We start from the raw sequence: 23573 nt of genomic DNA, 5'->3' as shown, positions 1-23573 counted from the left end.
GTGTGGGGGATGTGGGAATGGGTGTTGGGGAGTTGGGGTGAGGTTTTTAGGGGGTGGTATGTGTGGGGTTCATGGGTGGATATGTGTGAGGTGTGGGTGTGGAGGGGATGTGGGGTTTGTGGGTGTGGATGGGTGGGATTTGTGGGTAGGTCTGTGGGGTTTATGGGTTTTTCAGGGAGGCTTGATGGGGGGTGGCGCCACATGCTCACCCTCCACCTCCCCGTGGTGCACAGCCCCTACTGCTGGCAGCAGCAGCCAGCCAGGCTGTTGGGGTGCTCATGGCCTGCTACAGGCACAGCCCTGGAGAGGTGTGGTGCCACCTGAGACTCAGAGGCTATACGTGGAAAAGGGAGCTGGCCTGGCCCACTGGAGCATGCCTTTAAACAGGACCAGGATGGCTTCTGCCACCACGTGGGATCCCAGCACTTCATGCAGGAGTTGTGCACCATCAAGCTGGGCATGCATGGCTGTGTTCCATGGGGAGGTAGAGGTGTGTGTGTGTGTGTGGCAGCCTCCCTCAAACTCTCCACACCCCCCACAAACCCCATACCCACAACCCTTCCCAGAAACCCCACAGTTGCCCACCCCTATAGCACCCCCCACACAGTCCACCCACCCCCATATCTCTGCTTACAAGGGACAGATCCTGCATCTGAGACACTGCTGCCAGCCTTGCCCCACTTCTATCTGTTCCAACACACTAAAGCAGTACCTTGCACACTAAAGCAGTGTGCTGGAGCAGCACTGGCATGTGGCAAGCATAGAGATGCTCTGGCTGGGTGCTAGAGCATCTCCTTGGAGGACCCAGTCTCTGGTTGCCTCTGGGCAGGCTCCAGGAGTGCGCCCTGTGCCGCTTTTTTCCAGGGTGTTTCGTTTGATACTGGGATTTCCCGGTATCAGATGTCAAGTCCGCACTGGCACAGGAAGCATTTTTTTGTTTGTGGTGTGCCTTCTGTAGTGTCTGAAACTTCTTTGAGATGCTGCAACAGGCACATGCAATTTCCTAGTTAATCTAATAAAAGATATCATTTCTTATAGTTTCATAGTTTCATAGTGCTTAGGGTCAGAAGGGACCTAAATGTGATCATCAGGTCCAACCCCCTGCCCCGGGAAGGAACAAGTGCCAGGGTCATAACACCCCAACCAAATATCTGTCCAGCCACCTCCTGAAGACCCCCACAGAAGGAGAGAGCACCACCTCACTTGGGAGTCCATTCCAGAGCCTGGCAGCCCTAACTGTAAAGTAATGTCTCCTGATATCTAGCCCGAACCTTCTCTCTAACAATTTGTGGCCATTATTCGTAGTAACCCCTGGTGGTGCCCGGGGGAACAGAGACTCCCCCAATTCCTGCTGGTCCTCCCTGGTGAGTGTTTAAATGGCCACCAGATCCCCTCTCAGCCTTGTCTTGTGGAGCCTGGATAGATTCTGGCCCTTCAGCCTCTCTTCACAGGGCCTCGCCTGCTGCCCCTGACCATGTGAGTGGCCCTCCTTTGGGCCCTCTCAATGCTAGCCACATCCCTCTTGAAGTGCGACACCCAGAACTGGATGCGGTACTCCAACTATGGCCTGACCAATGCCACATAGAGGGGAAGGATCACCACCCTGGACCCGCTTGTGATGCATCTGTAGATGCACGACAAGGTGCAGTTAGCCTTACTGACTGCTTCCCCACATTGGCAGCTCATGTTCATCCTGGATTCAGCAATGACTCCAAGATCCCTTTCTGCCACCATGTTGACAAGAAGGGAGTTCCCCAGCCTATAGGTGTGTTGCTGGTTCCTTCTCCCTAGATGCAATACCTTGCACTTGTCTGCATTGAATTCCATCCTATTCTCATCTGCCCACCTCTGTAATCTGTTTAGATCTAACTGGATTCTGTCCCTCCCCTTCAGCGTGCCTACCTCACCCCACATCTTGGTGTTGCCAGCAAATCTGGACAGTGTGCTTTCCACACCCACATCCAGATTGCTGATAAAGATGTTGAACAGTACAGGCCCCAGGACCAAGGCCTGGAGGACTCCACTGCCCATATCCCTTCAGGTCGAAAATGACCCATCCACCACCATTCTCTGGGTGCAACCATAGATTCGTAGATTTATAGATGTTAGGATCGGAAGGGACTTCAATAGATCATCGAGTCCGACCCCCTGCATAAGCATGAAAGAGTGCTGGGTCTAGATGACCCCAGCTAGATGCTCATCTAACCTCCTCTTGAAGACCCCCAGGTAGGGGAGAGCACCAACTCCCTTGGGAGCCCGTTCCAGACCCTGGCCACTCGAACTGTGAAGAACTTCTTCCTAATGTCCAATCTAAATCTGCTCTCTGCTAGCTTGTGGCCATTGTTTCTTGTAACCCACGGGGGCGCCTTGGTGAATAGATACTCACCAATTCCCTTCTGTGCCCCCGTGATGAACTTTTAGGCGGACACAAGGTCGCCTCTCAACCTTCTCTTGCGGAGGCTGAAAAGGTCCAGTTTCTCTAGTCTCTCCTCGTAGGGCTTGGTCTGCAGGCCCTTGACCATACAAGTGGCCCTTCTCTGGACCCTCTCCAGGTTATCCGCATCCCTCTTGAATTGCAGCACCCAGAATTGCACGCAGTACTCCAACTGCGGTCTGACCAGTGCCCGATAGAGGGGAAGGATCACCTCCTTGGACCTATTTGTCATGCATCTGCTGATGCACGATAAAGTGCCATTGGCTTTTTTGATGGCTTCATCACACTGCCGACTCATGTTCATCTTGGAGTCCACTAGGACTCCAAGATCCCTTTCCACTTCCATGCCACCCAGCAGGTCATTCCCTAGGCTGTAGGTGTGCTGGACATTTTTCCTCCCTAGGTGCAGCACTTTGCATTTCTCCTTGTTGAACTGCATCTAGCAGCTGCATCTTGACCATCTAGGCAATTTGACACCCATCTGACTGTGTAGGCATCAATGCCACAGTTACTTAGTTTTTTTTAAGATAATGTGGTGGGAAACTGTGACAAAGGCATTTTTAAAGTCCAGGAAGACAACATCCACCTCAACACCCTTGTCCAGGGACTTTGTGACCTGATCATAAAAGGAAACCAAATTAGTCAGGCAGGATCAGCCCTCAATGAACCCACGTTCGTTGCCCCTGAGCATTACCTTCCCTGCTGGGCCCTTGCAGATGGTCTCCTTGATGATTTTCTCAAAGGTCTTCCCAAGGCCTGTGGTAAGGCTGACTGGCCTACAGTTGCCAGGGTCCTCCTTTCTCCCCTTCTTGTAAATAGGGACCACATTGGCCCTTTTCCAATCCTCTGGTACCTAGTCAGAGCCCCATGAGTGCTCATACAGCCCTGCCAGGGGCCCACTATGACCCCTGCCAATTCCCTCAGCACCTTAGGGTGAAAAAAATCTGGACCTACTGGAATTGGCATGGGTCATAGTGGTGTGCATTGGGACTGACTCCCTTTTTTGCTCAGAGGATTGTCTCCTTGAGGAACAACCACCCATCTTGGACTCCCATCTCATTGAGGCTCCGAGACACCAATGCCTCTCCTACTAATCTTCTTAGTTAATTGAAGTCAGCCCTCCTGAAGTTGAGGACTTTTGCCTTACTGCTTGCTTTCACCACCCTGTGCTGGATAGTAAATTCCAGCAGGTGATGATCACTGTCACCCAGGTAGTTGAGTACCCAGAGACCCCTCACCAGGTCATCGCCTGTGGCAAGGACCAAATCCAGCAAGGCATTTCCCCTGGTGGGACTATGCACCTCCTGGGGATAGATGGAGGTCCTGGATCCCAGCTAGGAATCTACATGAGTGGTCAGACCTGGCTGACTGCTCCTCCCAGCAGATGTCTGGGTAGTTTAGGTCACCCATGACAACCACATCCTTGACTTTACAGCCTCTGTGAGTTGACCTGAGAGTTCCAGGTCCAGCTTATCGCCCTGGTGAGGCAGTCTGTAGTAGATGTCCACTATCAAGTCCCTTTCTTCATGACCCCCTTGCATTCTTTCCCAGAACGCCTCAGTTTGCCCCACCTCTCACCCCATCCTGATCCTGGAGGATGTGTATTGCTCTTTGATGTAGAGAAGTATACCCTCCGCCCTTTTTTCCCTGCTCTTTCTCACCTGTACAGCCTGTAGCCCTTGATGTCCACTGCCCAGTCATGGGTAGAATCCCACCAGGTTTCCATGAGCCCTACTAGGTCTGGGTTTTTGCTAGCTGGCAGGAGGGCCAGCTCCTCTTGCTTATTCCCCATGCTTTAAGCATTTGTGTAGAGGCATTTGAGGCCTCCAGTAGGTGCAGGTACTGCCCTCTTGTTCTGTAGAAAATGAGGGTTGGAAGGGACCACAGAAGGTTATCAAATCCAACCCCCCTGCTCAAAACAGGACCTCCTTCAACTACATCCCACCCAAGGCTTTGTCTAGTCAGATTTTAAAAACATTCAAGGATGGAGATTCCCAAATCTCTGTGTAACCTGATAGTTTCCACTGAAAGGGCAGCCCAGTGAGAGAGGACGAGGATGCTCCAGTGACAGCCCCAGGCATGTAGGTGCCCAAGGGTGCAAGTCACTCTGTGAGTATCATGGGCTGTGAATATGCTACCACATGAGGCCCTGCAGATACCAGAGTGCTGCTGTATCCCATGCAAATGGTATTGGGTATGCCTGTGGGGAGTGGGATCAGAGCAACACTTGGGGCAGGGGAGCAGGAGGGTTTTTTTTGTGGCATGGTCATGAGCAGGTCCCAAGGCTCTGAGCCACTCAGAGGAAGCTCTGTGGTGGAAGAGTACAAGTCATGGGTGACTGGTGCTGCCTTAGTTAGGGGGGGCATGTGCCCCCCCTGTGACTGTAGCCGATCCTGATGGCTGATTGCTGCAGCAAATTACTACAGCTGCTTCTGGGAGTGGCTGTGGCCACTTCTGGGAGTGACTACTGCGATCTGCCGGCGCTTGCAGGGTGGGCACCAGTGCTTCCACCTGCCACTCCTGCCCATTGCCTAAGCAGTGAACATGGCCAGTCAGAGGGTGCACTGGTGCTCTCAGGGGGTGAACATGCACCCCTGTGCACTCCCTATGCATTGCCACTGGTACAAATGCCCTGAGCTGCTTGCACTCTCCCACTGCCTTGGGCTGCTCTGGAGGCTTGAGGGACCCTCAGGGTCCCAGAGCACTTGCTCGCTTCCTCTGTTTTATATATGGGCACTCAGGGGAATCTCAGGGTGTCTCTCCATAAGTGAGGATGTTGAAGTTCCTCACTCAGTCAGACCTGTGCTTTGGTTCTGGCTGAGCAGGGAAACTAGGGCTTTTCTTTGCCTAGCCAGACCCAGCCCGACCCATTTCCCCCACTCAGCTAGACCCTAAGTCTGGTTGGGCAAGGAAAGACCCCTCCCCACTAGGCTAGACCTGTCCCTGGTGATCACTGGGGAATCTGAAAAGGGAAAGTGGGGAGATCACATCATCCCTTGCACTACACCATCAAGGGTGAGACAAGGAGCAGCATGTGTTTTGTCCAATGAAGCAAATGAGCTGTGCCACGATACATCACATAGCTGATCCACTTCATTTGGTGACATCTGTTTCTATCATTGGATTAGCTATGTCAGTATGCCTGGAGTTCTGTGTAAAGAGCAAGTTGGAGCCCTAATATACCTTGGTGTGGCAGCAATCCCTCATGGTCAAGGATGATCACTCCCAGGGGTCAAGGAAAGGGTTGTCGATGAGTCTGTTGATGATGAAGAAGGCCACTCCTAGAACCACAGACTCTTTGGCAAATGCCACAGGTGTTGGTTAAAAAGAGGTTTGGAACACTGATTTCTCAGTCTTCCTGCCTTGCCCTACCCCCAAATCACTGGGAGATAGCAAGAAAATCTCTGCAACCTAGAGCAGGTAGATATTAGAGAGGACCATGCTCAGGAGTGTTAATGAAGCAAAGCATCACAACCAGCTTAGTTACAAAAGAAGACTAAAGCAGCTGAAGTAAGTTTGTAGCAGGGACAGAGAGGAAAGTTTTGAAAGCAGGACATGGGTAGTCTTGCCTAATGATTATACACCTGAAGCACTGGTGTTGTCCTGATCAGTTCCCCAGGGAGCTGGAGATATGGAGGAGTTTGGTGTCAGAATTGGATTCAGCAATCATACGCAAAGCAAAGCACACTGGGGTCAAAAGCTGTAGCTGGAGACAGGGTAAGCCAAGAGTTAACCAGGAGTCAAAAGAGTCAAAAACTAGAGCTGAAGGTCAAACTACAATCAGGGAATGACAAGGGTCTTACCAGATCAGAAGCTAAATTTGGAGCCAAGAGTCAGAACCAGAAAACCAGCAAGGAAGCACACAGCAGGCCTACAGCAAGAGCTTCCCCCTTTGCCTGGGCAAGGAGCCTACAGGTTGGGCTTGGCATTCAAAGACTGGAGCAGGTAGGTCCCGCTGCCTCTGGGGACTGGCTGCCCTGATGGCTTACTCAGCCTTGCTGGGACCAAGGTGCTGCTTTGCGCTTTGGGCTTGCTACCAGTGCTACTTGTTCTGGAGATGACTTACCCTGCTCTGTTGATTGGGACTAGCTGGGTGCAAGGTTATGACCCAGATCCATTACACTTCTTATCCAGCTGAAAATCATCCCTGCAGTGGGTATTGACTTTTGAGGGCACAAGAGTCAGCATTTTGGGGGTTTCTCAAGATGTAGATTTAGGAGGATTTCTATGCCAAAGCTACATCAGAAATTTGACCCTGTGTCCTGTATGTATGGATGGATGGATGGATGCATATCTATCTATCTATCTATCTATCTATCTATCTATCTATCTATCTATCTATCTATCTATCTATCTATCTATCTATCTATCTATCTATCTATCTATCTATCTATCTATCTATCTATCTATCTATCTATCTGCTTTCAAGTGTCCCATAGCTATCAATCTAATGACAAGCATAGAGATTCCTGTGGTGCTTTAAAATATAATGGAAAATACTGAACACAGTTATAACTTTGGAACCCCACTAAGACCTCTGGAATAGTGGGATTACGCATTGACAAAAAGGGAGCCAGGAAAGAGCTGTAACAAAGCACTGGTCAAAGTGTACTCAAGGCTGCCTGCATTTCTCTCTATTGGCACAATTATATGGGAGGCCTGAAGACATACACGGATAAGATAGGGAAACCAGGTTAGAAGCCCTAAGCCAGAGGCACTACACAGATCTGATGGGGCTTTGGGGGTGTAGTAAACCCAGATGCAGGGGTGATATCCAGGTCTGAGCTGGAAACACCAGGGGCAGGGTGGAATGTGAACTTCTGGAGGAGTCTTGTGAAGAAGAGGAAGAGCTCCATTTTGGCAAGATTTTCGCCTGCACACATCCTCCGACCTGCAAGGAAAGGTATGATAAGTATGAGCATTTCAAAAGCAGCTGTTGATTTAACTGTAAAATGGAACAAATGCTACAGGAGAGCTTCTTGTCTCAGTGAAAACCTGTGTTAATTCAGTACAACGACATCTATGTATGCAATGTTTCAATGGCTAGGGAGTGTGGCATCAAGGAGATTAAGGGGTTTTGCTATGGCTCCGGAAGCATTCATTCAAGTCCTACTCTGGACTCATGATAAAGGTTGTTCCCAGTTTATGCAGTAAATAGCTACGTGGTCAATCTGGCTGGGTAAGTTAAAGGTGGTTCAATCTGGTGCTGGCCACATCACTCCTTTGTGTGCCACTGACTACAGTAACTAGTGTGCTAAACTGTAGGAATCAATTGGGGTGATAGTGGTGGATGGACCTTCCTTCCTTTAAGATACAGGTCTCAAACATACAGCCAGATATACAGCCCAGGGAGGTGGGTCATCCAGCACATCATCTTTTTTTTCCTGCAGTTCCCTCTTGAGATTGTTAGACTCTCCCTGAGCTCAGTGTTGAAGAAGAGTTGCAGATAGCTTCATTCACCTTAGTAGTGTAAAACATGATAGTGTTCTCTAGTGAACTAGACCAAGGTTACTTAGATCACCCCCAGTGTGTGCCCAGTTTTGTTTCCATTTTTCTTTCTCTCTTCTCAGCTTCCACCTCCTCCTTTTGTTTTGTGCTAGTACTGCCCAATGGGCATGGCTTGTCTTTGTTGTAGCCCTCCTGTCTCTGTCCCTTTCCTATCCTCAACTATTCTGTTTCTTTCTAACAGAACCAGGATGAAGAGTCAAAAGCTAGAGCTGAAAGTCAAACCAGAATCAGGGGGAACCTGCCCCCCCCCAGGGAATTCATGGTAATGTGAACAAATCTTTATGGAAGGAAGAGCACGGGGATGTGTTGGACATTTTGAGAAATACTCAAGCATGATATAGAAGTGGTGCAAATTGTACAAGTGGGCAAGCATGTGAGCCCTGGGCTCTGCCTGTGGTGGGGCTGCCCAACAGGAACAGACATCCCATGCTCCCCGTCCTTCTGCACCTTTTGGCTCCAGCTCTGGCAGCAAAGCAGCAGTGGCAGCATAGGGGTGTATCCAAGTGAGCAAAGGGCATTCTCAGAAATTTAGTTCTGGAAAGTGTCTTGTTTGCTGCTGGGGGAAAATGTCACCGCATGTTTTTGCCTCTGAAAATTGGTGAATTTTCTGGCTCCTTAATATAAGTGTCAGCAGGAAAAAATGAGGTGACATCTTCCTTCAACAACAAAGCTCCCAGCTTCTGGGATGTCACCCACTGCCAGAGTCTCCAGAGCCAGAGATCTGGAAGGAAGATAAAGGAGGTGGGGCAGTGGAGATGAAGGACTGCCCTGGGCGCAATTCTGGCCAGTTACACCTCGGTTGCACCGAGTTGTTTTTTTTATAAGAAACAGTCACAAGCAAAGAGTTGTGTGTAGATGAGGAGACACTGTATAAGCACAACAGCTGGAATGGATAAACGTTTGAAAACCCAACAGTAGTGGTGTTATTTAGAAGACTTATACCCATATTTGTAACAATGTTACTATTCACCTGTTGCATAATAAGTAAGTGTGGCAAGTGTTACGTCTTGTATTTTTGTGTTATCTGTAACACAAAATACTACGTCAGATACCATGTCTTTGAAGAAGACAGAGTTCCATCTCTTTCAAGAAAAATGGAAACTGGAGGAAGAATGTCTCGCATTTGAAAGCTTCTCTAACTTTATCCTGACTACACAGTTGGTAGGCCTGTGCAAAGTAGCTGGTATTCATTTTGGTTTCGGTCAATTCGGGGGACAGCAATTCGATTGGGTGATTTGAAGCACTGTCCTGAATCAATTTGGCTGAATCTGATTCAGAGGTTCGGCTGCTGCTGAATCAACTGAATCTCCAAATTACACAGGCTCCATCCCTGACCCGCTCTCAATGGCTGTCCCACCCGGCTCCAGCTCCTGGCTCTTTGAAAAAAAAAAAGCTGGCACTCACCGGCTGCTGCCAGGAAAGAGGGGGGGGGTGACCCCCACTGCCCCCCCCGTTCCATGTGGCAAGGAGGGCTCTGCCACGAGCCCTCCAACCCTTGCCCACTCTCTCACCCCCCCGCCCCATGGCTGCCCTGCCTGCCCCAGCTCCTGGCCCTTTAAAAAAACAGCAACAAAAAAGCCCCAACTCACCGGCTCCTGCCAGGTGGGGAGGATGATCCCCACTGCCCCCACTGTCTCAAGCTGCATGGGGGGCTCTGCCATTAGCCCCCAGAAGCTCCAAGGCTGCTGCAGGAGCCAGTGAGTTCAGGTTTGTTTGGGTTTTTTTTAAAGGGTCGGGAGCTGGGGCGGGCAGGGCAGTCCTGGGGGGGCTGGGAGAGCAGGTAGGGGTCAGGGGGCTCATGGAAGAGCCCCCCACGCAGTGTGGGGCAGCAGGGGGAAGTTGGGATTTCCCCCCTGCCTGGCAACACCTGATGAATGCGGGCTTTTTTCTAAACAACTGGGAGCTGGGGCCAGGTGGGGCAGCCATTGGCGGGGGGTGGGTGGGGCTGGGGCAGTGATTGGGCATTGTCGGGTGCTCAGGAGGGCTGCAGGAGCAGGCAGGGGATGGGGTCTGGTGGGGGTCCCCCATGGTCCATTTCCTTCTCCTCTAGCCTTCCCTCCTCTGCCCCCTACTTATCAACATGGAGTCTGGGTCCAGCTCCCTGCTGCAGCCGGTGGGGACTGCCCGAATCGCCAAAGCTCTCGGCATCTTTTCAAATTGATTCAGAGACCTTTGAATCAATTCAGACCTTTTAATTGATCCCCTGATTTGATTCAGAGATTCGGCCACCGAATCAGGCCAAATCCCCTCTGAATTGAATCAGCACCCGAAGCTTCACACAGCCCTAAAAGTTGGACGAGTAAAAGACAACACCCCCAGAAATCCTTGCCTGTCCAATAAAATGTAGGATCTTATTAATTCTTTGTGGAAACAAATGGAAAACCTGTGTATTTGGCTTGGCTTGTAAGTAAGCTGTGGCTGCTTTTAAAGAGCTCCCCGGGCAGAGACATTATGAGTCCCGCCACGGCATGAAGCACAGCAAGTTTATCAAGACGATGTGAAGACAAAGTAAGTAAACTCGAACAGTGGTTATGAAAGCATAAAAAGCAAAAAAGAAATCTTCCTCAAAGCCGTGGGACAGCTCTAGTAGAAATGTGTGATGAAAACAGAGTGTGCTCAGAGAGCTGCAAGCTTGTGAATATATCAACCTCTCAAGAAACAGTAGGTGACAGAATCTGTGACTTCTCTGATAATTTGCAAAACCAACTCCAGAACAAGGCAAATGCATTTACTTTTAACTTTTCAATAGCAATTGATGAAAGCAGAAAGGATTGTGACATTTCTTTGTGAGCTGTGTTTGTTCCAGATCTGGATCAAGATCTGAATGTCACAGAGGAGTTTGTGCCAGTCAAAGACAACCTCAGTGGGGATCATCTTGACCTTCATTCAGGAGAAGACATTTTCAACAGCCTGACCCAGGCTTTGGACAACTTTGGTGTGGACTGGAAAAGGACAGTGAGGGTTGCAACAGATAGGGTTCACTCCATAGCGGGAAGGAAGGCAGGATTGGTGGTGAAACTCAAGTGCAAAGTTCAGAAGAAAATACTGGTTTGGAAGCAAGGGGTGACTTGCTTACAGCGGCCAGGAGCTTGGTGCTTTTCATTTGCATTCTGGCCAAAGGCCATGTGATGAATATTGCAGTAACAATAGTGAATATTATCCGAGTCGGAGCTCCCAGCCTTTGACACTTCAAACAGCTCTTGGAGGAAGCATGGACAGGTTCATGGATTTTACTGCTATGGCTTCATGATTTGAGTTTGACCCGCCTGACTTAAGGGATGGAACCGAGAGCAGGGTATCTGCCCAAGGTGCCCTGCTTAGTAAGAAAGGAAATGAATTATATTAGAAGTAGGTAAAAGAGAGGACATTTGTCTTTCAGAACAGCGATGATGCAGCTATAGTTTTTATGTTGTTTTGCTTTAACCACGTTTGTTTGACTAGCATTTATTTTCTGACAGAATTTATAGGGAAAGGAGGGTTGAATTTCTGAAACTTCTTGTTTCTCAATCAAAAACTTGTTTTTTTTTTCCTGTTTAAATGTTAAAATATTCAGATGGTTGTTGTTATTGTTCTTTTATTTTTAGCTTTTGACCTGGATGGGATGTGTTTTTCACTCACTTGATTGGTCAGAATGTAAATACTTTTTAAACTGAATTTTCAAAATCAAATATTTGACTTGATACAAGAAAATCAGAAAATCAGACTTTCTAAATTAAACATTTCAACAAATAATCCAATAGAAACTTAAACAAACAAAAAAAAAAAAACAAAAAAAAAAGGAAACATGTCCATGGTGACAACATGAATCTACTTGCAGAATATCTGCAAATACTAGTAATCTATTTTGTCTGGCCTCAGTCAAAATCAACATAAAATGCCCCAAGAAGATGAGTACAACAGATCAACGAATGCCCTGTGATTCTGAGAAACTCCACTAAACAAGCAAGCTGCTGTGATTTAAAGTATTTTCACCTTTTAAGTTGACTTATTATGTGGCCTCATCAGGTACCCACCAATTGAACCTCGTTCCCATGGAGCCTGGAGCTGGCTGGGACCTGCCTCTGCCCCAAAGAACTTCAGGGGAGGGGCAGGTCCCAGCCCCCTGCCCCAATCTGCTGGTGGTGTAGCTAGCAGTGAGCCCCCTGGGGCCCTCAACAGTTTACCAAAACTCATTAAGCAGAACTCCAGCTGAAATAATTGCCCCCCCGGGTCAACTACTTATCCCATACCCTGATACACCCGGACTGCACCCCACACTATGCTGCTCCACAGCCCACCCTGTAGTCTAACCTCTGATGCCTCTTCTTCCCCTGTCCTGGCACAGACCCCAAGGAAATACTATTTGCCTATTTGCAACTTAGCAGTGTTACAAGAAGACAAGACACAGCTGCAGTGGGAGCACCTGGCTGGATGGGACACGAGGGAGCTACTGAAAGCCCTGAAAAGAGCTCCAGGCAGGGTGCTGTGCTTTCACTCAGACATACATTGCTGTGCTCTGTTTGCCCTTCAACACTGTTTCCATCTTCTTCCCAAGGACAGAGCTTCAATCAAGCTCTAGTTGCTTTGTTCTTTATGGATGACTCTTTTAAAAAAAAAATTATTGACAGGTGTTTTTAGGATTTAAAAAAAATGGAGTGGCTGTAAATATACAGACACTGGGCAACCCTGATGGTAACAGGCAATGAAAAGTGCTGCCGTAGATATTGATGAAATTGCAAATACTGTGATGGTTTTCCAATCTAGTTTCCACTGAAGAGGATGTATAATTGTTGCTCAGAGTATCAGGGCTCACTCTAATCATATTTTAGAAGCAATATTCCTGGGAGCTCCTTTATTAAATTCCATGCTTGAGAATTGTGAATTGTATCTGAAAGCAAGACGTTCAGTTTGGCAATTCATGACCGTCTGCTTTTGTGATACCAGGAGTTCAGTAAGTAGGGTTAGACTTATGTTGCCAATCATCAGCATGTATGGAGAGGGATGGATAAATGCCAAGTGTTTTGGCATAGTATCTAAGTGCTATTTCAAAAATAGTTTGACATGTAGGAGATCTTGGGGTTTTTTTTGGCTACTATCAGAAGCAGACTATTAGACTCGAAACAATAGTCTTGATTAGATGTGACATTTTGTGTGTTAAATATTTAAGAGAGAAGTTTTTAAAGTGATGTCTTTGTGGTGCTGAATTAAGGAATCTTGGGCCTGTTTTTTTCAGAAGTGCTGATTTCCCTATCATCAGCTGAACTCAGTGGGGATTGTGGAATGTCAGCCTATATGTAAATTGTACCGCAGGTGTCTTATATGCCTTCAAAATCAATGGCTCCTTTAAAGCCTGAAGAAGTTGTTCTGTCATGCATCTCTACACCGTGCACCATCTTTAATAAAGGCATGAGTTATGGTGTTGGGTTACTCCTTTGAAATATTCCCGTTTTGGAAACCGATAAAATTGCTATTAGTCTTGTATCAAAAAGTGGGACTAGATCAGACATTACTTAGAAATAGATTCATAGGCAGGGAACATAGCCACAAGCCAAACCTAATATCTAGTGTCTTTTATAGTGAAGGCACTTAAGGGCCCTGCTTATTTTGAACTCTGTAGCTGAAAGTGGGGATATAGTGTTGAAAACCAGCACAAACTTAGTATTCGTTTAATGTAAATACTGACACTTTAATCCTGTTGCAGAATTTTATAGGGAGGCTGTGTAAATATTTCACAGCGGCAATATGCTGTTGAAACAGGTCAGTGTCTTTAAGAACATTGGCTACAGCAGGGGTGGCCAGCAAGTGGCATGCTGCAGACTGGTTAATGACATAACCAGCAGATAGGGCAGATACCTGATATGCTGCAATTTTCTGCTAAGGAGCACAGATCAGGGAGCAGAAAGCAGAGTGGGAGATAAGGCAGGGGCCAGAAAGCAGAGCAGCTGTTCAGTCAAGGAAAGACAATTGGAGTGGCAGTTGTGGAGGGTGTGGGGCAGATTTGTGGCACACTGGCCAAAAAGGTTGGTCCTCACTTGGCTACAGTACTGTCTCTGACTTGCACCCTGGGCTTTTAAAACCAGAAATTACTTCAGTGAAGATTTGTAATGATTTAGTACTAAAACGGCAAAGACTTTTATGAGCAATTGCATTCCTTTGAACAAAATGAGGGTTTGGGCTTTTGTGGATAATAAACTGATGTCTGAACAAGTACTAACTGTGAAAATTGTTTCATATCAGTTCGTTTCTACTTAAAAAGAAAGACTTTTTTGCGTTGTGACCTGGGCAAAATCACTAGACCTCTTGGCACCCATATCAAACTCAGGCAGGAAGCCTGCTTTATGCATAAGAATCCTCAGTGAAAATCAAGTAATCAATCAAAACTTTTCTTTCAGGGTTTAAATAATAATGCTGAGCTTTTGCACTTGAGAGACATTAGTTGATTCTAATGAAGACCTGGGGATAGTCATTAGTTCTCTTACTGATGGCAAATTCAGCCAGCTGAATGTGGACCACAAGGCTCATCAGTGTGATAGCCAAGTTTAGACCTCTGAAGTTCTAAGCTCTCCATTCTGTGTTTGTACTCTCTCATTTCTTTCTTGGTTAAATATCTTGGACACTTTATTTCAAAAATGGCAGCTCTGGAATTGGCTGCTGGTGAATATTACTTCTCCCCAGCTGGGTTATTTGTGGGTTACCTTTTCATTTTTTTAAAGTGACCAATGAGTTGTGCTTTCCTTATAATCAAGGCTACAGAGACATTTCAAGAACCTAAAGGTGCCTTCGGGGAAGCTCGGCAACTTGAAAAATGTAGTGAACCTCAAGGTGCAGGAAAAACAGAAGCTCGCATCCAATGAAGAGTCGTTGGCCTTACTGAAGGTAAGGGAAGTATAGGACTAAAGAGGGAATGAAAAGGGAATAAAGAATATCTGTCCTTGTGGTAGTGCTCCTCATTACAGGCTAAATTTTTAGTGGAAGCAAAATCGACTTGGGTTGGAGGAGAATGCACTGGTGACAATACACTTTTCTGGGAAAAGAAGGAAATTTAATCTCTTCGTTTTGTTCTGTTCTTGTTCACCTCTTTTATCGGGCCCTTTGTAAATTTGTTCTCATTTGTACCACGGTAATATTTGAGCAAGTTGCTGATGTGACATTATTCTTATTGTAGTGTTTTGGGTTGAAGCAAATTCACTAATAATCATCTTACCTGTTTCCTGCTGGTATTTGGTTATGAACTTGAAGTACAGATGGGTTTCACGAGGGTGATTCTCTGATCTGACTGATCGGTACTTTAATTTTCTCATCCCTTCAAAATCTACAGGGAGGTTTTTAATTTCATGCCCTATTTACTCTGAAGATGAGTGTGCAGGGTGGCGCATGTAGTGTCACAGGAGGGCTACAGAATATATAGTGTGTTCTCTCTCTTCCGCCCATCAAGTTTCATTGTGAATGTTGGCAAGATGGCATGAATGACCACCAGGACTCAGACTGTGTTGACCATAAAAGCTCTCCCTGCTTTTCTTCCTATTAGCTACAGTCTTTATACAAAGATTGGATTATTCCATATTCTCATGCTCCAGGAGCTAATCTACCCAATACGGACCTTCCACAGATGAGCTGGGTAACTGGATAGATCAACACCCTGTGGTGTAGGGCATGGAGGAGGGAGGGTTTTCTGTTTGTTGGCACCTTAAGCAGGAAGATTCTGAAATATCTTTGAGTTGTGTGTCTGGCTTCCCTTGGATTTTTGCATCCTCTATTCATTCCTAGAGGTAGGAGTGAGCAAGAGGTATCCCTTGGTTTTGTGGGAGAAACCCACTGTGAAGTTTTGTATTCCTTCACTATCTTCCCCTGCCCCCCCATCCTCCCCCAAAAAGCAAAGAGTAGAAGTGCTTCTGTAAGCAGATGGCAGACCCAGCCTGCTCCCATTGCATGTGATCTGATCCAAACCTATTCTTTCCCAAGGTTTTACCTTTATTATTGACTTAAATGACAAAGCAAATAGTGACTTTAATGTTAACTTTGTCCTGTGATGGCTGCTCCTACAGATTTTTCCTCTGAGTCTTTGTTATGTGGGTCTGTATCATGCTACCCACCCGTCACTCAAGCACGGTGTTTAATGTGTTACATATTAAATCCATGCTTATAGCGCTGCCCACAAGTTCCAAGAAGCACCACATTGTCTTTCAGGCTTCTTTACGCTATGCAGCATGGGATCCTTTTAGGAAATAGTTTACAATCAAGTTGTCTTTCTGCCACAAGCCTGGGGCAGAAGTTACTGTGGTCCTTATAGCAAGCAACTTTGTTAGCCCAGCACGCACCTTCATTAAGCATGTTTATAGCAGTGTGACTCAACTATGGATCCATTGGGGTATTCCATGATTGCAGCCCAAGTCTGGCTAGTCTCAGAAAGATGCCCTTGAGTGGTCTTCAGGGTTCATTAGAGGATGCAAATGGTAGCAGGCCATCAGATAACAGATTGGGAGGCATTTAAACCAGATTTGGCCCAAATGGTACATTCTGCCATTGCTGACCTAACTCCAAGCACAGAACTGCATTTCTGGAGCATAACTAGCGCGGAGTAGGGGAGGCACATTGCTTTGCAGGTATGGGAGGACCAACAATGGTTTCAGTGGTGGTGGTTTGCATTGCTGCTATGAAAGCTGTTTATCAGAAAGTATCAGGGATGTACTTGTGACAATAGTTGGCTTTCAAGGAGTGGGCTTTCCAGCTACGCTGGGTCCATTGATGTCATGCTTGTGCCCAGAGTTTTTTCTTTCAGCAGTTGCATTCTGGCACAATTTGGTAATCATTGTCTGCCTCTTTGCCACTTAGGGATCCCATTTTTGAATGAGGTAAGGGGAAGTAGGAGCTTAGTGCTTCGACACGCAGGCAAGTACCTTATCCACTTCTATATAGCAGGGGTACGTAGCTGGAGTATCACTGGACCAGCTAGTTAGTGTCTCTAGCAGCCTTGTAGAAGTGCTTCACAACTTTAGGTTCAGAGCCCTGAATCTTGGTTTAGTGAATGCTTAGCTGAGCGAACATGCTGTTTGTTTGACTGTTAGAGATATCATTGTGGTGCTGCTTCTTCTTCCATATGTTCAAAATAATTTGGTTATGCAGCTCAGGCCAGACAGCATCTCATCCAAATGAGATAGCATTCATTAAAAAGAGCAGGGATTGCCCTGGGTTGTGCTAATCACTATGGAAAAATCTGTAAGGAACGTATATGAGTTTAAATGCTGAACAGGGAGTAAAAGGACAACCTAGTTGCTGGAAAGTTAAAGGGAAGAGGACTAGAGCCAAATGACTGAAAGACAGGAGCAGGGCATTGTGAATGAGTAACTGAAGGTTTTGAGGTATTCATGTGTTGCAGCATGTGGCTGTGTTGCAACCACATCCTAAAATACTCATGTATGGAGGGATGTGTGTTGTGGCTGATGTGTGTTTACTGGGAAGTTTGAAGAGAGCTTATGGAGCTGTTGTAGACCTGCACCAGGATATGGGGATAGAGTTTACAGTGTGGGTGGTATGAACATGGGCCTGGGACTGTGTCTAACTTTCAGCTTAGAAATAACCTGAATTTTTGGGTTGGCAACAAACTCTTGTACCTCTGAACTATAGCTAATAGGTCGTAGGTTCAGTATGTCTGTCATTGTGAGTCAAAAAAGCTATGCGTCTCTACATAGAGTCTTAGAACTTGACACCCATATTTCATAAAACTTATTTAAAATATAGTTTACAGATTCCCAGAATGTTTTTTCCTGGTTGGTTTCCTCCAAAAAAGTGTCTAGATGCATAAGGTGGCTTTCACAGTGGCATTTCAGCAAGACTGTATCCAGCATTGTTTGGCACATTGGAACAGCTGTATCTAACAGTGAAGAAGCTATGCTGGGAGAGGGTGAAGCTGATTCTTCTAGGCTTCACTGACCCAGACACAGAGATTGGCATCCAGTTCTTAGAGCTGTTTTCCTGATCCTTCGAAATTATATTGGGATGATCTTTTAATGATTTCTTATTTCTTGATTGTTCAGATTTTTTTCTGTGTCTAGGAAAGGTAAAGTTAGGCCATGCTTGATTGAATCCTAGCGTAGTGTTTGGTGTATGAATGCTTTGCTGGCTTTTTGTATGCTTATTTTCCACTTTCCGTTTTGACCCAGGAAGAAATTGAGAAAGCTATGCAAGCAGCAGAGCACACAGATGAGAATATTCAGAGTCTGCAGGACAAAATTCGGATGCTCCGGAGTGAGTTAGAGGAAGAGGAAAACAAGGCTAAAATGGTACTTATAGCAAAGCTTGCTGTATTGAGCCACAGAGTGGTTGTTCTGACCAGCTCCAAAAAAAACCTGTCTTCATCAAAAGTCTTATTTAGGGGAGACTTCTTTGGGATAAGGAATGATCATTTCCAGGACTTTCTTAATGTCATCTCTGTATTTCAAGATGAAACAACTAGGAGGATGGTAGCATGAAAACAAACACGGTGGTTGTGTTTGTGAAGACTTGATTTTTATCTGTCCTTCAGGTTTTCCAGGGAAGTGGCAGAGGGGTGCTCAACCTCCCAGAGCTACCAACGAACAGTCTGGAGGCACCTATTCTGCAGGTGAGCAGGGGAAGGGCACCATCTTTTCAGACACCCTTCTGGCAATGAGGAAGCGACAACAGAAACTGTATACTTTGCCCCCTCGGGTGCAGTGGTTTTCACTTTTCCCTCCTAACCAGAGCAGTATAGTTGTGCTTGAATATTCCATCAAATGGTTCAAGTAAAGATCAACCAGCTTGTCCTATCTGTGGCCACGGAGAGCAGTTTCTGAAACGGTCCCTCCTGAACTATTCCTATTTAAGTGCTAAGTAAGGATAATTTATGCTTTCTGTATTTTTGATCTGGGGTATATGGGGCTGTCTTGGAAAGTCTGATTGGGTGAAACCCCTGATGGAAATAAATCTGTTTTGTGTTCCCCTCGTATGTTTTTCATGTTTCCTTCCTTTCTTCCTTCTTTAGGAGGAGATTTTGAAGATCCCAAACCAGACAGGAGTTTTGCAGAACTTGAATACCATCCAGCGCTCAGCTGAGATGAGGAACATGTTGAGTCTCCTTAAACAGGCCTATGAAAAAGTGGACTCCCTTTGAGGAACCCATACACTGAAGTCTGCCTTTAAGACAACTTTATCTTGTGCTAACAAATGCTGTTCCTGTAACAATGTTTTTGCTCCTAAGGACTTAACTTGTATGGTAACTAGGTGTCTTAGTCAAACTTTTATCAGATAAATATTGGAAAAATATGTTGACAGACGCTCAGTGGAACGGCAGTGATATGCTGCATTCCCATTGGAATAAGATAAGCAGAACTGATCTGTCCATGTAGACATTTACAGTGTATATGTTGCCTTTATTAATACAACAGAGTTAAAACTCACATTTACCTTTTTGGAAAGCCTTTTTTTTCTTTAGAGAACTATCTTGAGAACTGACGGACAAACAGCAGGTTTCACTAGCTCTTAATATTCTTTGTTTTGTAATATTTTTTTCTTTTTGGGCGAGGACTTCTGTCTCATTGTATCAGACCTCCCCTGTCAGGGCTGTAAATTTACCATTTCATAGGAACCTCACATTCACTTCAAACAGGATTTAATGCTCCCCTTTTAAGGTGAACCATGTAATTGATATATATTTTTAATGAGTAGTTGCTAATCCACAATAAATGTCCTTTTTTCAAACAAAATTGGGTGTTATTGAAATGTAAATCAAAAGCCTATGTGAGTAATTGAAGTTAAAGGATCAACATTTCATTGTATATGGTGGACAGGATTCTTTACACTCTCACTCCACTGTAAACAAAGACAATTGCACCTGGTTTTCCTCAAGCAGTGAGGGCTGGGCTGCAGATTATTGTGCAGATCTCTGATCTCAAAGTTGTGTACTCATCTTTTGTTTCCTTAATTGCCAGGTCACCTTTAGCTTTGGAAAAGTGAGATAACACAAAATGTGCATTTCTCAAGGGTTTTGTCACTTTGGCTGCTTGCAGACATGAAAAAAACAACAAAACTGTGCTTTGCTGGGAGCAGCAGCATGTTAGTTTGACCTGGCTCTGCAGCACCTGTATAGATCAGGTGCATCAGTGGGGCTTTTTATATAAAGATGATTCAATCAACTATTTGATAAAAGCTTCAAAAAAGCCTCATTAAAGTGCCCAATCTATACAATTGCTGCAGAGCCAGTTCAAATTAACGCGCTGCCTCTTCTGGGCATGTGCTTAGCTCAGTGCGGGAACGGATTGAGTTTAAAGTGCATTTTTTTTTGTGTTTGGCTTTTTTTCCCCCCTCATCTGCCAGCAGCCTTTGTCTTTTTGTTAAGGCATCTTGTTATGTCAAAGTACTTCCCCTGTTAAATTCCCATCTGGCAAATAGTGACATTGACTTGATAGTGACCTGTCAGGGAACCTTTCTTTTGCTTACTGGCTGCTTATCTCTCTTAATGAGGTAATGAGGATAATTTACTTATTTTTGAACCCTATGGGGATTAAAAACCATCATGTAGTTCCTATGTATAGGAGCGGGAAATGTAGAGTTGAGAACATTTTCTTTGCATTGGGTGGGCCAAATGAAGCTTGTGTTTTAACCTTTCTTGATCTGTTTTTCAAAATTTATGGTCAGCAGTGGAAATGAGCACATATTTCTATAACCAATTATTCCATTATGGACTGGTTGTGGTGTTATACCTTGCGGCTGGTCAGTTAATAAATTGAGATATCTTTTATTGATGTGCCGATGTCAGTAAGTTAGTCTCCCATGTGAGTATGCCCAAATGTAAGTGTTCTAGCAGACTTAATTGGAAGTATCCTTCAACTAAACTACAACGTAGTCTTCAATGTGTGTGCCCCATTGCATCTCTTAATGAACAATCCCAACTGGCACTCTGAATGCACTAGTACATCATTAGGTCTGGTGCTGATGTCTTTTAATTTGGGAGGAGCTATTGGGTGTTAGCAAATAGAATCCAAAAAGAATATTCATTTTAATTAACAAGGTACATCTACACGAGACACTACGTCATTGTAGCGACGCGCTATGGCGATGTAGCATCGGTGGGTACAAACCATGATGCTACAGCTATGTCATCATAGCGACATGCTCCCTCACTATAGCACATTGCTACAGTGATGTGATGGCTAAAAATATCCATGCGCTGCCAGCAGGGTGCAGTAACAGTTGTTACTGCGCCATCATTTAGTACTTCCTAAAGGAAATACCAAATGACAGTGCAGTAACAATGGCGCCATAGGGGCATCTGATGATGCTCCTACTGTCTTCAAACTGAAGATCTCCCAAGTGTTTCATAGAAGAGGACAAGGATTTGGGGAAAAAATGAGCATAGAGAAACTAAATGACTCGAGGCCATACACTAAGTCAGTGTCAGGGCTGGGGAAATACAGAAAAGAAAAAAAGTCTATTCACCTGTAGCTCAGTGTCCATGGGCTTTGCTTTCTCTTTTTACTGGTCTCCAACAGGTTTTCCTGACCAGTTCTTCCCCAAAACATTCACTGAATCGTGCTGGACGGTTCTTGTAAATGAGCAATATGGCCAACTAAAGCAGTGGTTCTCAACCGTTTTTTTTGTACCAGGACCCACTTGTACACATCAATAGACAGTCCTGACCCAGTGCCCCTCACTCCTGACCTGCTACCCCCTGTCCCCAAGACCCAGCCCCCCAGTTTGTGGGGCAGTTTGCGGGGGGGGACCCCAAGCAGCCCCTCGCAGGCTGGAACAATGCCAGCCTGCAAGAGAAAAGCCACTGCTTCCCATGTTTTTCTCCTTTAAAGGAGAATCCCTTCTTAAAGTTTGTTCACGACCCTTTCATATAGTCTTGCAACCCACTTTTGGGTCGCAACCCACGGGTTGAGAAATGCTGCATTAAAGAGTCAATGTTTATGGATCTGCAATCTGACCTGTTCGTAGAACAGCATACCCTGTTATTAGCCAGAAAGCAAATCATCTGAAAAACATGTTCCCCACTGGTTTCAGATTTATAAATCAGTGACTTATGTTCAATATGGTGTATTGAGAAAAAAGATGATGAGATATTTCAACATGTCTCTTAGGGCAAAAAGTACAGAGAGCAGAACCTCCGGTTGTGATCTGATTAGGTCTCTTGTGCTAATAGATCTCCAGATGAAAGCTGCTGTACTGTGGTCAGCAATGTTGGTGACTGGAGATTTGGTAGTAGGCATTCTACTAAAACCAAACCCTTGTACAACATCATGGGCCTGTTTGTGCATTGTTAAATGTAATGTCATTCAAATAGATGCTCCTTTGATGGCTTCATGAAACAATAACGAAAGAGGGTCCTTTATTGTTGTATCCAGCTCTGCTTATGCAGAGGTTTGGAGGTTATGGTGAATGGGAGTGTGGGATGGAACAGAGGTGCAAAATGCAATACAATGCAGTATTTGGTATCGAGGTAAGACTAGCAGACCCCTCAGTCTCTAATGGGCTCAAAAGGAATACTATGACTAATGTGTGAGGTTTAGTAAGCCTTATTTCATCTGCCATGCATCTGATAGCATTAGACTGGTTATGCAGCCTCTTCTTGAGTTCTCTTTTAGCTTGGCTAGGCTAGAAGGTCAAATTTCTGGAACCCTTGTATATAGCTGCAGATGACTTCTGAGCCAGAGTTGTATAATCTTCCTCTTAGATGATATATAATGCCATTGAGACGTGTCCTCCTGTAAGGTATGAAATGTTGTTTTCCTTAAGATGCTCTATCTTTTGTCTAGGAGGAGTTGGGCCCAAGCAGAATGAATCATAGAGCAGCACTTACTAGAATTTAGCTTTTCTGACATTTGGAGGAGAAGGAAAAGGGGGACGCAACAGGGAAAACAAGAGGTTTAAGGTACCTAAATGCTTTTTTCTCACAACATTGCTTTTATTGCTCAGCTGGATCAGTTTCCTCTGTGGCAAGAGAAAGTCTGTTTAACTCAGTTTGCTTGTTCCAATAGGGGGTAAAGACCAGCTTTGAGAACAATGTGAACAACCTTAGTTGTATGAATGAGGAGATGGAGTGCGCATTGTAATTATGTGCAAAGCAGATCATTAGCTGATACCAATATGGTCAGATTAAATGTCTTACTGAGCATGGAGAAAGCCTCCTGCAGGAGTGATATGCTCTTCAACCTGCTTCTTGAAGCTTATTTTTAACTATGCAACATGAGCCCCTCCCTTTCGGTAGGTGTGGCTATTGCTCCTTTTTTCCTTCCTGGTCCCACAAAAGGACAGAAAAACCAGTGTATTTGGAGCACTCCAGTTTCTCTATTGTTCCCCACATTAAAGAAGTTATTGAGCTGATGCTTTGCTATCTTGTAGCCCTACACGGATCACTGTAAGCCTGAACAACAAGCTACAATATTGACAGCAGGTAAATTATCTATCCATGTGCTCTTTGTGTCAGCACTGTATCCGTATTTGTGTGTATGTATATTTTTTTAAACCAAGAGTTGATAATATAAGGGTAGCTATATATCCAAGAATACATCATTATTGGTCTTATATGGAGGTTCATAGATTCATAGATTCATAGATGTTTGGGTCGGAAGGGACCTCAATAGATCATCGAGTCCGACCCCCTGCATAAGCAGGAAAGAGTGCTGGGTCTAGATGA

The 23573-nt window shown here is 45.5% G+C and overlaps 1 protein-coding gene across 1 annotated transcript; it reads left to right on the top strand.

Annotated features, from left to right (window-relative positions):
* The first annotated feature begins 7253 nt into the window (after positions 1–7253).
* Positions 7254–19641, top strand: LOC132250895 (centromere protein Q-like). The gene is made up of 5 exons (XM_059728802.1): positions 7254–7337; positions 14668–14797; positions 18082–18201; positions 18444–18521; positions 18921–19641. Exons 3-5 carry the CDS (start codon positions 18100–18102, stop codon positions 19047–19049), a joined length of 309 nt encoding a protein of 102 aa, XP_059584785.1. The 5' UTR covers positions 7254–7337; positions 14668–14797; positions 18082–18099; the 3' UTR covers positions 19050–19641.
* Positions 19642–23573: the final 3932 nt, after the last annotated feature.

This window comes from Alligator mississippiensis, chromosome 1 (genome assembly GCF_030867095.1).
Source record: "Alligator mississippiensis isolate rAllMis1 chromosome 1, rAllMis1, whole genome shotgun sequence".
Classification (NCBI taxonomy): domain Eukaryota; kingdom Metazoa; phylum Chordata; order Crocodylia; family Alligatoridae; genus Alligator; species Alligator mississippiensis.
Note: the sequence above shows the minus strand (reverse complement) of the source record. Positions and strands in the feature narration are given on the sequence as shown.